The 12,077-nt window shown below is 36.7% G+C and overlaps 1 protein-coding gene across 1 annotated transcript in view; it reads left to right on the top strand.

The window, feature by feature from the left end:
* The window catches only part of TIPARP (TCDD-inducible poly(ADP-ribose) polymerase), a 28,014-nt gene extending 16,715 nt beyond the window's left edge, over positions 1–11,299 (top strand). Inside the window, exons 3-6 of the mRNA XM_006753831.2 lie at positions 1,506–1,674; positions 3,647–3,807; positions 9,240–9,518; positions 10,189–11,299. Coding sequence (XP_006753894.1) covers positions 1,506–1,674; positions 3,647–3,807; positions 9,240–9,518; positions 10,189–10,636 — 1,057 coding nt within the window. The 3' untranslated portion in view covers positions 10,637–11,299. The remainder of the gene's footprint in view (positions 1–1,505; positions 1,675–3,646; positions 3,808–9,239; positions 9,519–10,188) is intronic.
* The last annotated feature ends 778 nt before the right edge of the window (positions 11,300–12,077 follow it).

The following is a 12,077-nucleotide window of genomic DNA, read 5'->3' as shown; positions in this document are numbered from 1 at the left end:
TCATGGCACTGTCATTTTGGTTTATGACTTGAGTCTTTGTGTGTGTGGTTTGTTTGTTTTTAATATAGAAGCTGATTCACTAATTATGAATATTGGGAAGGTGGGTGAAAAATAGATTTACTTTCCCTGACATTTGTCAGGGGTGTTTATTGAGAGATGTTACCAGGTATTCATGGGGGAAAGGGAGAGCATTGTCATAGGTTTGGAAGAATACTTTATAGTCCTTATCATGGTACTTCAATGTCTACCTTAGTATATTAAAGGGACTGAGGAGTGGCCACAATATATAAATGTTTAATTTTATAAAACCACTTTTTTTCAAACATTTGACTGCAGAATGCTTTTTGCACAGAATACCTAGTAACAGTCCTTGAAACATGTTTTTTAAGGGCAGAGTTTAGGAAGTATTGGACTAACCAACAAAACGCATAGGTCAAAACTAATACCCTTTTCAAAATCCCAATTTACAACAAGGAAATAATTATTGGGCATATCTGTCCAGACATCTGGATTTCACATGAGCCAGTCTTCCTGAGTCCACTGGATCTGGAGTATCCTGTGTGTCATAGACATCTGTTTCGAAATCTGTGGTGGAAAAGGGTGGAAGTACATCTCTGATATTATTTTATTATATATTTAACACTTTGTTTTCTTAGGAAAATTTTGAAACATACAAAAAAAGAAAGAAGAGCAATGAACTGTTTATCAGTTACTGAAAATAATGGTTCAGATGTTTTAGACACTAGATGAAGTTCCATTTAAAAAGAAACAAATATTTTAATTGGACCACCTTTTATAAAATTTATTTCTTAAGTGATTCTGACTCATACAGTGGATATTTTCCTCAACAGTATTCAGATGTTTTACAAAGTGCTGATACAGCAGCAGCAGACCAGATAACAAAAATAATCTCATAGCTAAACCTCATAATCAAATCATTTTTCTCTTCATGTTTTGCCAACTCTTTTTTCGTCCACAGGATAAAAAGTAATATTGATGGTGTGTAGATTAGCAGTACTGACCTCCTGGAGTCATTTTATTACCACCACTGCCCCCCTCTGCCCCCCTGCCCATCAGACAGTATTGTGTATTCCTACTTGTCTTAGGTAAACTGATGTCTCTGAAAAACACAACAAACCAAAACAAGAGACGTTTCTTTTGTTTCTCTGTCTTCTTTGTCAGTGTCATCCTGAGTCTGACTCTCTGATTGGCTGACACCAGGGTTTGGCTCATCCCACTGGTGGGGAGGGTAAGATTGTGTTGATTGGTTTAGGTCAATGATGGTGTGGGATATAATCAATTCTACCATACCTTCATGGCCTGGAGATTTTTGTGTAGGAAATGGGGAAACAATCAGTAATGCCCTTTACTCTGAATAAGACCACTTTTAAAAATTTACAACATATGCTATATTAGTTATTTTTAATATCCAATGAGATGTTTAAATATTTATATTTTGTAAATGTATTAATATTAACAAATCCTTTTTTCTTGGGTCTTTTTAGAGGACAAGAATTTTGGGCAGATTTGAATGCCATGAATGTGTATGAAACAACTGAATTTGACCAACTACGAAGGCTGTCCACACCACCCTCTAGCAATGTCAATGCTATTTACCACACAGTCTGGAAATTCTTCTGTAGGGACCACTTTGGATGGAGAGAGTATCCTGAGGTATTTAAAGGCCTTTTAAATCCCCAAAAGTACATTTAAACTTTTTTTGTCTTTCATTGTTCTTTTGTTCTTCCTTTCTAACTATGACTACACAGAACTACAAATCAAAGAGCTTCTGGTTATAAAATTCAGTCTTGTTGGTATAAGTTACACTTTTCTCTCTTGATTTTTCTAAAAATGTATTTTTCCCATTAAATCCCTGGAATCCATAAGTAGAATACCTCTATTATTAGAGAGATAAAATGTTTCCCCAGTATCTTATATTATGGAGAAAAAGTATTTAGAGTTGTAAGTACTCAGACTCAGAGCAGTTTTTGGAGTAATTTTAATGAGGTGAGTACTGGTGTAACTTTGGTTGTATCTGGCTCATGGTGATTAGATCATGTGTTGTGCTTGTAGCATTTCAGAAGTATAGTGGGAAACAATCACTCTTAGGCCTCTGAAAGAAGTATTGAAAATGTTCATTGAGCTGTGGTCAGGCACATTAGTCATTTAAAATTGTATCAAATGGCCCTGTCCAGTTTGGCTCAGTGGATGGAGCGTCGGCCTGCGGACTGAAGGGTCCCAGGTTCGATTCCAGTCAGGGGCATGTGCCTTGGTTGCAGACACATCCCCAGTGGGGGGTGTGCAGCGGGTGGCTGATCGATGTTTCTCTCTCATCGATGTTTCTAACTCTCTATCCCTCTCCCTTCCTCTCTGTAAAAAATAATAAAATATTTTTTTAAAAAAAATTGTATCAAATGTGCACATGCATCCTTAGTTTAAGATGATAAGAATAGCTTATCACAAAGCAAAATTTTAAAATGGTGATGGTTTATTTGCCTCTAAATGAGAATTCCAAATCAAGTTTAAACACCCTGAAATGGAGATTTATTTCTTTAGAGACTTTAGAGATTTATTTCACATTCCAAAGATCTGACTTCAATTTGATCAAATTTCCAGCATACAAAAAGGGCAAACTAACTTAACTACCTTAGGTTTTCTTTTAAGGCAATAACTAAAGAAAATAACATAGTATTTTAATTGCTATAAAACACAATATTAAATTACAATTTTGGCTCTCATTTAAGTAATCACTAGTATCTAATGCCTTCCAAAGAGAACAAGAGGCTATTTAAAAAGTATTCTCAGAATACTTAGACTGTCCCTTCGTTTGTCCTCTGAAAGATTTTTTAGGTTTGGAATTTACTTATTTGAACACTACCATCTTTAATCCTCTTCTGAAAATTCCCTTAAGAAATATAAAAAATCTCTTTTCCTCTTCCGGGGATGGTGTCCTCGGGCATTCAGAATAGTTCAGTGTTTGACACACTGTCCTACAATGCAGCCTCTAACAAAACTAGACTGTCCTGAACCCCTGCTGTTTGTTTACCTTTATACCAAGAAGGTTGGGAAAGCACCAAAATCTGCATGTGGCCTGTGCCCTGGCCAACTTCACAGGGTTTATGCTGTGAGACCTAAAGTCGTAATAAGGTTGTCTAAAATGAGAAAACATGCTAGCAGGACCACCAGTGTCCAGGAGCAAAAAAAAAAAAATCATTGTGAAAGTGTTGAAAGCACTAGCACAGAGTGAGAAAACTAAATTTTTTAAAAAAATGAAGCTTTTTTTGAGTAAAACAATTAGAAGGCTAAATTGAAAAAGAAACGAAGAATATTTAGGACATTTTTAAGGCCTCAAAATAGAATAGAATAGTTCCCTGGGCCTCACATGTTTCTTAAGGTGGAAATCTGTGTTCTTCTAAACAGGGATCATCTTTCTACCCTGTATCTTTGCTCCAAAAAAGAAAGGAAAAAAATTTCTATGTATAAAGGGAATTAATTTGACTCACTTTACTTTATTGAAACTCTTCTGATATTAACAGCAAGGTTAACTATGTGTGGCTTTAGTGACATTAATAGTTTTTATATTTCATAGTGATTGTATATTAACTTGCTTTTTTTTCCCCTTTACCTTCTGTTTACTAATCCATAGACTGTTATTCGATTGATTGAAGAAGCCAACTCTCGGGGTCTGAAAGAGGTCCGATTTATGATGTGGAACAATCACTACATTCTCCACAACTCATTTTTCAGGAGAGAAATAAAAAGGAGACCTCTCTTCCGCTCCTGTTTTATATTGCTCCCATATTTACAGTAAGTGTCCAGTGAAAAGTCTCATTTTTCTCTGATTTTACGTTAATGTACAACTGTATGCCAAAGAAAAAATAATTAAATAACTAACTTGGTTATTACCTCTAGAATGTGAAATTCTAAGCTATTCTTTGGGCTTAATTTTTCAAAAAATAGAATTCAGACAAGATATAGTTAACCTGACACTAAAAGAGTGAGTATTGTATTAAATTTTTTAAATGAAAGCACAGTAGAATTAACATTTTTTCACAATGAAAAGTAATTATACCTGGAATAAGGCAAAATTTGCATATGCCGCCTTCATGCAAGATTGAGTTTTCTGATGATACGCTTCTGTGTTATGGGACTACTTCCCAGTCCTGGCAAACTAACAGGTCAAGTAGGGAGAAACCTTCAAGGTGATTTTCTCCATTCTTCTTCCTTGAATGCATTTGCATGGGAAGAATTCACCTTTTCAAATAATTTACATTTTCATTTGCTAAGTAAGGCCCATCCTCCTATAATACTCACTAAAATTACTTGTGGCACTTTTAGGTTGAGACTGAACTCATCCTTCTGAATTATAGGTGAGCTCTTTCATTTTCCCGAGTGCCATTTCTTCTTTCCCCCTCTGCATAGTCCACTCACACATCTTTGTAGATGTGAAAAGATGGGGTACATTCCCATTTGCATAGCCATCTGTAAAAGTTAGTATCTTAAGGGAAATCTTTGTATACTCTAGTCAGATATACTGTATTTAGAACCTGATTTTTAAAATGATACTAGATTTACTAACCTCACCTATGAACTTTGGAGGTTAGAGCAATATTGGTTGGTCCCTTCTGCTGATCTTTGAGGTGAAGATGCTCTTTTTATATTCTTAATAGTAGTTTCTTTTTTTAATTTCAAGCCCAAACTGTGTTTTTCCTAGATCATTATGACGGAACCTTAATGATTCTAATTCTGAGATTGCAAAGGGAACATTGAAACAAAATCCATGAAATTCTCAGAATCCAAAAGTACTGTGTAATAAGTCCAATTTTAGAAATATATATTTGCTTGGGTAGATGTGTCCTTTCTTTCTTGTCCAAGTGTGAAAAATTTTACCTTGTCTGGTTTTTTAAATTAGAAATTAATAAAAATGCCATTTCTGTGATTTCATTAGCACAGCTGGCGATAATGTCAGTGTCCAGTAGTTAAGAACCCATCGTCATCCTAGTGAGATGGTGGAACTCATTAGTGAGAACAGCGCCTTGGCAGGCTGAGCCAGTCCAGTGAGATGTAGCTTCTGTGTGCGAGTAAGAATGCTCATTCAAGTGCTACATTGTTGAGGGACTTTCATAGAATGGTGAAAATTTGTTTTGATCCTAAGACAAGTAATTATGAAATGCTACCTCCTCTCCCCTTTCAAAACCTAAGCTTGTTTTATAAAAGTATAAACTATTATATAAGCAGTAGTAGAATTAATGCCACAAATATGGAATTACTATTTATAACTTAGGCTTAAAGAGAACAAAGTTCTTCCATTTTCTTTTTAAAATTTCCTATTTTAGTGTTGTCTGGAACAGTGGTAATCAGATATAAAGTAAAAGCTTAGCAAATCAGAGATTGTGCAAACATGTCCGTGAGAAAGGAGTAGAGAAACATCAAGTTCACCAGGGTAGAATGGGTAAATGCAGCCCTTCAATTCCCTTCCAACTGAATCTGGGCCTAAGGGGTACTTGGGGAGAAAGAGGAATGAGGTAGTTCTAAAAGCAGGTTTCAGAAAATCTATTTCTCAGTACTAAGCCTTCTGTTTACTAGTCCATAGACTGTTATTTGATTGATTGCAGAAGCCAACTCTCGGAGTCTGAAAGATCATGATTTTAGCCAGAAAAAAAGTTTAAGTGTTAGTAAATACTAAAGGTCAAAGAAAAACATAGGCGTCAAAAAAGCCACAATTATTGGGGAATCAGAGATTCCTAAGAATTGGGAAAGCCCAGAGTAGGAAGGTAGTAAGATGATTGGAGAGGGAGGCTGGCTTAATTCACAGATTTCCTGCAAACTTAGCTCTTTAAATGAGGGTTTTCCTGCTCCTTTTTTTTTCTTCCAGTTTTATTTATAATGGACAAACAACACTGTAAGTGTAAGGTGTACAGCATAATGACTTGACATATGTATATATTACAAAATGATTACCACAGTAAGTTTAGTTAACATCCATCACCTCAAAGTTACAAAAAAGTTTTTTTCCTTGTGCGTGCTCTTTTTTCATGGGACTGATAAAAAGGAGCTTATTCTTTAATATTCTTAGAATACTTGTGCTGAGGTTACATCAAAGCAAACAAATCTCAGGTTTAGAGGTTTGTGAGTTCATTTCAGCTGAAAAGACATCTATTCCATGCAATCACCTCATGGTTATGAGAAGACCGGATACAGTTTCTTTGGCTTCTCCTCCCAAAAGGATAAAATGAATTAGTTTTTGGTTCATTACTGAAGTTGGATTAGGAGACCTCTTTCAAAAATATGACAAGGGAGGGTGAAGGTGAGTGATAAAAGGTGACCTTGGATTCTGAAAATCCACTCATCAGAGGTCCTTGAGTACAAGTTCCTTACCCACCAGCTTTGCCTCCCTAAAGAAGACTGGTGCAGCACTGTAAAGCACACAGTATGTCTTTGGAAAACCTATGAGCTGACTATGAGCTCAGCATTCTCAGAAAATAAAGCCACATTTCTAAGTGTGCTTGGAATATACATGTTTTTAACCCATGTCAACTAGACTGTATAACTCCATCAGACATGTCTATATGCATTTTTATGTTTTAGCCCAATTTGGACGTTGGCTTGTTAAAAGTAAGCATCTGTTCATGGGAATGGGTGCTGACTAGATATATATGATCTAATTTAATATCCTAGGATGGATGAGACTTAGTTACACAGGCACATCTTCAGGTATGTGTGAGTAAATAATAGACCCTTTCCCCTCTGAAAAAGGAAAAGATAGGTTTGAAACTTGTATTTTATGGAACTATTGTGTTTTTGTTAAGAGAGGAATGGTATTAGAAAGAAAAGAAGCAGTGTCCTCTATTGTTAGTGCCACGTTTTCAATAGAGTTGCGACAGCCTAAAACCTGTTTTGGGCAGAGTGCTTGGGAAGAATCTTACCCTCCTCCCTCAACACAGAAACCTCTGTTGCTAACTTCAACCCCTGAGAATACTGGAAAACCTGGTGTGCTTGGATTTGCCCTCTTTGAGGAGCAGGGATAGAGGGGACAGCTAAAGATAAGGAGCTTATATTCTGTGTTTCCTGCCATCCTCCAGAATTGTGATGGCTTTTAAGGAGTTACAGACTTCAGAATCTGATTAAAACAGTGATGCCTCTCTCCAGAAATATGTACCAGTGAACGCAGGTTCTGAAGGGATCTATCAAAGCTTGGGGAAAATGCTCCAGATGCCAAGAACTGTTGTGCCTTCTGTCATAAAAGTTGGAGAAACCAGCACTCCTTTAAATCTGCCCCTGAACTTAAAAGCACCTGGGGGATACAGTGAGTTTGAGGCAGGTTAATACAAGGCACAGCTTGAAGGGGTGGGGATTAAAGAAGGGAGTTGTCCCTCTATTAATTGTTAGCTTCTTATCAAGTCATCTCTTAAAAGGCAAAAGACTATGTGAGGTGATGGTAGTGGTGTTAGTGGGAGCCGAGTTCTAATCCTGATATCCATCACTTTCAAGCCTTGTTTGCCTATATGGGGGGAAAAATATGTACTCTTTCCATTTCTACATATTTCACATATGCACTTAGAAACTAGGTAGACCTTGATTAAAATCCTGTCTCTGGTCTTTGCTGGCTCGGCTAGCAACTTTTTAATTTGAAAAGTAGGGATAAGCAGACCATCTTGCAGGGTGGTTATGACAGGGATAATATATATAAAATGCCTGGTTTGTAGTATGTGCTTAGTATAAGGTGGCTATGGTTATTAGGAGGAGGAGGATGAGATATGCGCTGGAGATTAGATGAATGTTCACCCACAGTTGTAACCTCTGTGTTGCAAAACTCTTGGAAAATTTCACTTTCCTAATCTATTTGGCAGACTTGTTGCTTCCTTGTGATCACTACATGCTGATGAATGTTACAGTACCCTAAACCTGAATCTGGGACTTAGGGTCAGGATTTCCTTTCTCTCTGCTTCTTCCTTTTTGCTCTGTTTTGAAAATGGTCAAGAAATGTGATTTGAATTTAAGCATTTAATCAGGCAGGAATAAGTAACTGAGCAAGTTGCTGCTTATCTAAATTCATCTTCCAAATTCATCTGAATTTAAAGGTTCAAGAATATGCATTCTGGTGTCTAGAGCTTAAAGTAATTAGAGCCATCACCCCTAAAGTTGTAAAATTTGAATACTATTGGTGGGGGTTTTTGTTGTTGTATGTGATACTGAAAAATGAAGCAAATTCCAAATGTCAGCTTTCAATGCCCATGCTATGATTTTTGTTTGTTTTTATAAAAATTATAAAGTTTAAAGTTTTTATTTTTAATATTTTGTGCCTTCTCTCTGTAAGCTCCCTCTTTTCTACTGCCTCACTTTTTTTCTCCCTCTCATTCTGCTCTCCTTACCCCACATAGATGTTAATAATGATATGTTTCCTATTAAGTACAGCAAAGTTTGAAGAACACATATAAATTATCACTGCTCCCTTGAAACAAAGTTTTTTTTAACTATATACGCAAAAGAGGAGTCCAGGATTCAAAAAGTAAAGATATTTATAGCCCTGACTGGTTTGGCTCAGTGGATAGAGCATCGGCCTACAGACTCAAGGGTCCCAGTTCAATTCCGGTTAAGGGCATGTACCTTGGTTGTGGACACATCCCCAGTAGGAGGTGTGCAGGAGGCAGCTGATTGATGTTTCTCTCTCATACATGTTTCTAATTCTCTATCTCTCTCCCTTCCTCTCTGTAAAAAATCAATAAAATATATTTTTAAAAAAAGATATTTGTAAATTTGTTCTTGTTTGCTTACCTTGCAGCAGTATATTCTATAGTTTTTCCCACAAATAGGAGGCCAGGAGGAAGCAAATAATATCTGTATAAAGGCAGTTTTTGTTCTAAGATTTCTTTTGTCTTTAAGCAATAGCATTTTATATATTGTTTTTTAAACAAGCTTTTAAGCTATTCAGATTATAATATTAGGTATTGCTACAGTGCAGTCGTGGGCAAACTACGGCCCACGGGCCGGATCCGGCCCGTTTGAAATGAATAAAACTATTGAAATAAAAGACCGTACCCTTTTATGTAATGATGTTTACTTTGAATTTATATTAGTTCACACAAACACTCCATCCATGCTTTTGTTCCGGCCCTCCGGTCCAGTTTAAGAACCCATTGTGGCCCTAGAGTCAAAAAGTTTGCCCACCCCTGCTATAGTGCATTCTAACGTGAAATGTTCTGAGTGGTTGACATTGACATTTCTTCTTCTCCTTCTAGGACACTTGGTGGTGTTCCCACACAGGCTCCTTCACCTCTCGAAGCAACCTCATCATCACAAATCATCTGCCCAGATGGGGTCACCTCAGCAAACTTTTACCCTGAAACTTGGGTTTATATGCATCCATCTCAGGACTTTATCCAAGTGCCTGTTTCTTCAGAGGACAAAAGCTATCGAATTATTTACAATCTTTTTCATAAGACTGTGCCTGAATTTAAATATAGAATTTTGCAAATATTGAGAGTCCAAAACCAGTTTCTTTGGGAGAAATATAAAAGGTGAGTCAGTAGCATGAAAAGTTTAAGGGAGCTTTTCTTAATATAGCTAAGGACAAGTGTGGAACCTAATAGTAAAGACTTGCATAGAAATTAATATGTTTGTGTTTTTTATATGTTAACTTTCATATAATCCTTATAACAGATCTGTAAGTAGGAGTGGAGTACTGCAGTCTACATTTTACAGAGAGGAAACTGAGTCATAGGAAAGGTTGGTAATTTGCCAAAGGACATACAACGAATAAGATGCTAGAATTTGGATCCTAGCAGTCTAGCACTAGATCTTGCTCTTAATTACTCTACTAGGCTGCCTCTCAAGTCAACAAAGAAATTAATGTAGTGCAAAAGGAATATATGTAGGTTTGAGGAATCTCATAATTAAGAGGCATTAGGTTGGTGAAATTGGACAAGGAAGGCATTCTGAAAAGGTAAAATGTGAAAACTAGTTTTAAGTGGAAGAGAAAGCATGTGAACAGTTAGTAGAGAAAACAAGAAAGGGCTTTTGTCTGCAGTGGAAATGATAAGCTTAAACTTTTAATGTGATCACTGATGGCATTTTGCCCTTTAAGATCTCTTCCCCATTAAAACCATAAGGAAGTTTATGATCACATCATGCCTTTTAAATTGATGCATACCTTCTTTCTTCTGAATTCCCTATCCACTCTTGCATTAGGAAAAAGGAATATATGAACAGAAAAATGTGTGGCCGTGACAGAATAATAAATGAGAGGCACTTATTTCATGGAACATCCCAGGATGTGGTAGATGGAATCTGCAAGCACAACTTTGACCCTCGAGTCTGTGGAAAGCATGCTACAATGTTTGGACAAGGCAGTTATTTTGCAAAGAAGGCAAGCTACTCTCATAATTTTTCTAAGAAGTCCTCCAAAGGAGTCCATTTCATGTTTCTGGCCAAAGTGCTGACTGGCAGATATACGATGGGTAGTCATGGCATGAGAAGACCTCCTCCCGTCAATCCCGGCAGTGTCACCAGTGACCTGTATGACTCTTGTGTGGATAATTTCTTTGAGCCTCAGATTTTTGTCATTTTTAATGATGACCAGAGTTACCCTTATTTTGTTATTCAATATGAAGAAGTCAGTAACACTGTTTCCATTTGAAAAATCTTGGTACTGTTAAATTATTTGATATGAACTCAATCCAGCATTTGTAGCAGGTTTTGGATGGGTGGGACAGAGTGGGAAACAGCATTGGACATTAATAGGGCACTTTTAAGACCCAATTTTTTAAGTGTTAGAAAGTAAAAAATTTTTTAAAGAAAAACAAGTTTTAAAATGACCACTTACTCTTTAATTATTTACTAATTGTTGTTAGTGTACTCAGTGTGGGAAAGACTACAGATTGCATACTCTTCATTCACACTTGTACATATAGGCAGCAATGTTATTAGAAGCATTAAAAAAAAAAGAGCCTAACTAATTGAATGTGACTTAAGCCTGGTAGAAGTTTGGCCAAATGAAATGGAAGCTGTGAACAAAGTGAGGATTTGGTATATTTACAGTGATAAAACTGACTGGAACTAGTATTATCATACGTACTCCCTGTCCAAAGTGGAAAGAAATATTTCTATCAGCCAGACTGACATGTATCACCGAACCAAAGCGTACCAGTGACTTCAACTTTTGCAGAGTTTGCCTGAGAATTCAGAGTTCTGTTTAGAGAGGAAGTTTTAGAAAAGGAACTATTTGAAAAATTTTTGTCATCAGCAAAATTTTTCACTAGCCAGTTATATGTGATTCTCGTGTTGTTACACTTCAGCCTTGGAAAAAGTCTCTCCCATTATCGTTCACTCAGTTTGAAGAAGTTGGGCAGCTAATTTGGTCAAAGCCAGTTTTGAAGATTAGGAGTATTACTTTATTTTAGGGTTCCAGAGGTAGGCCCTGACAAGGTTTTAGAGAAAGCAAGTATATCTGTAAGCAGATTGATAGGGCTTATTACTGTGCTTTGCACAAAGTAGACTCTCAAAAGTATTTGCTGACTTGGAAATATTGTTAAAGGTGGTAATCCCACCCCTATGCCTGCTTTGCCAGATGCAGCTGGGTTTCCTGGCTAGCTCTGTATTTTACACTACTTAATAGAAACACAAACTTGGAAGTTGTGCTACTGGCCCAGCTGGAGCAGTGTTAGATGAATATGCTGACATCTCAGTTCAGAGAGGTAGCAGCGAGGTTTACTTTGCCTTAAGCAAAGCAAACACCTGGATTTACAAAAGTGGAAGTGGCTGTTCACAAAAGAATTCACAGAATTCCTTCAGATCCCGAGCTTTTTTAGTATCTTGTGGTCATTTCATTTACACAAAACTTTTCAGGAACTTCTGTGTTATTTAAAGCAAGATATATCTATATTGATGTCTCAGTGAATCAGTCTGTTTAAACACTTTTCAGGGCTTCCACACCATTATTTATTTTGCTCTAGTTGATCTTGTTTGCTGCCATTGGCATGAAGCGGCCAACTGTGGCTGTTACAGTTGTTGTTTCAATTAGAACTTGTAAACCTGTGATTCCCAATCTTTTTCAAGTTAAGACACCTTGCCATTGCTTA

This window comes from Myotis davidii, unplaced genomic scaffold (genome assembly GCF_000327345.1).
Source record: "Myotis davidii unplaced genomic scaffold, ASM32734v1 scaffold570, whole genome shotgun sequence".
NCBI classification, from domain to species: domain Eukaryota; kingdom Metazoa; phylum Chordata; class Mammalia; order Chiroptera; family Vespertilionidae; genus Myotis; species Myotis davidii.
The sequence above is the reverse complement of the archived record's forward strand: the minus strand, read 5'-3'. Positions and strand labels throughout refer to the sequence as shown.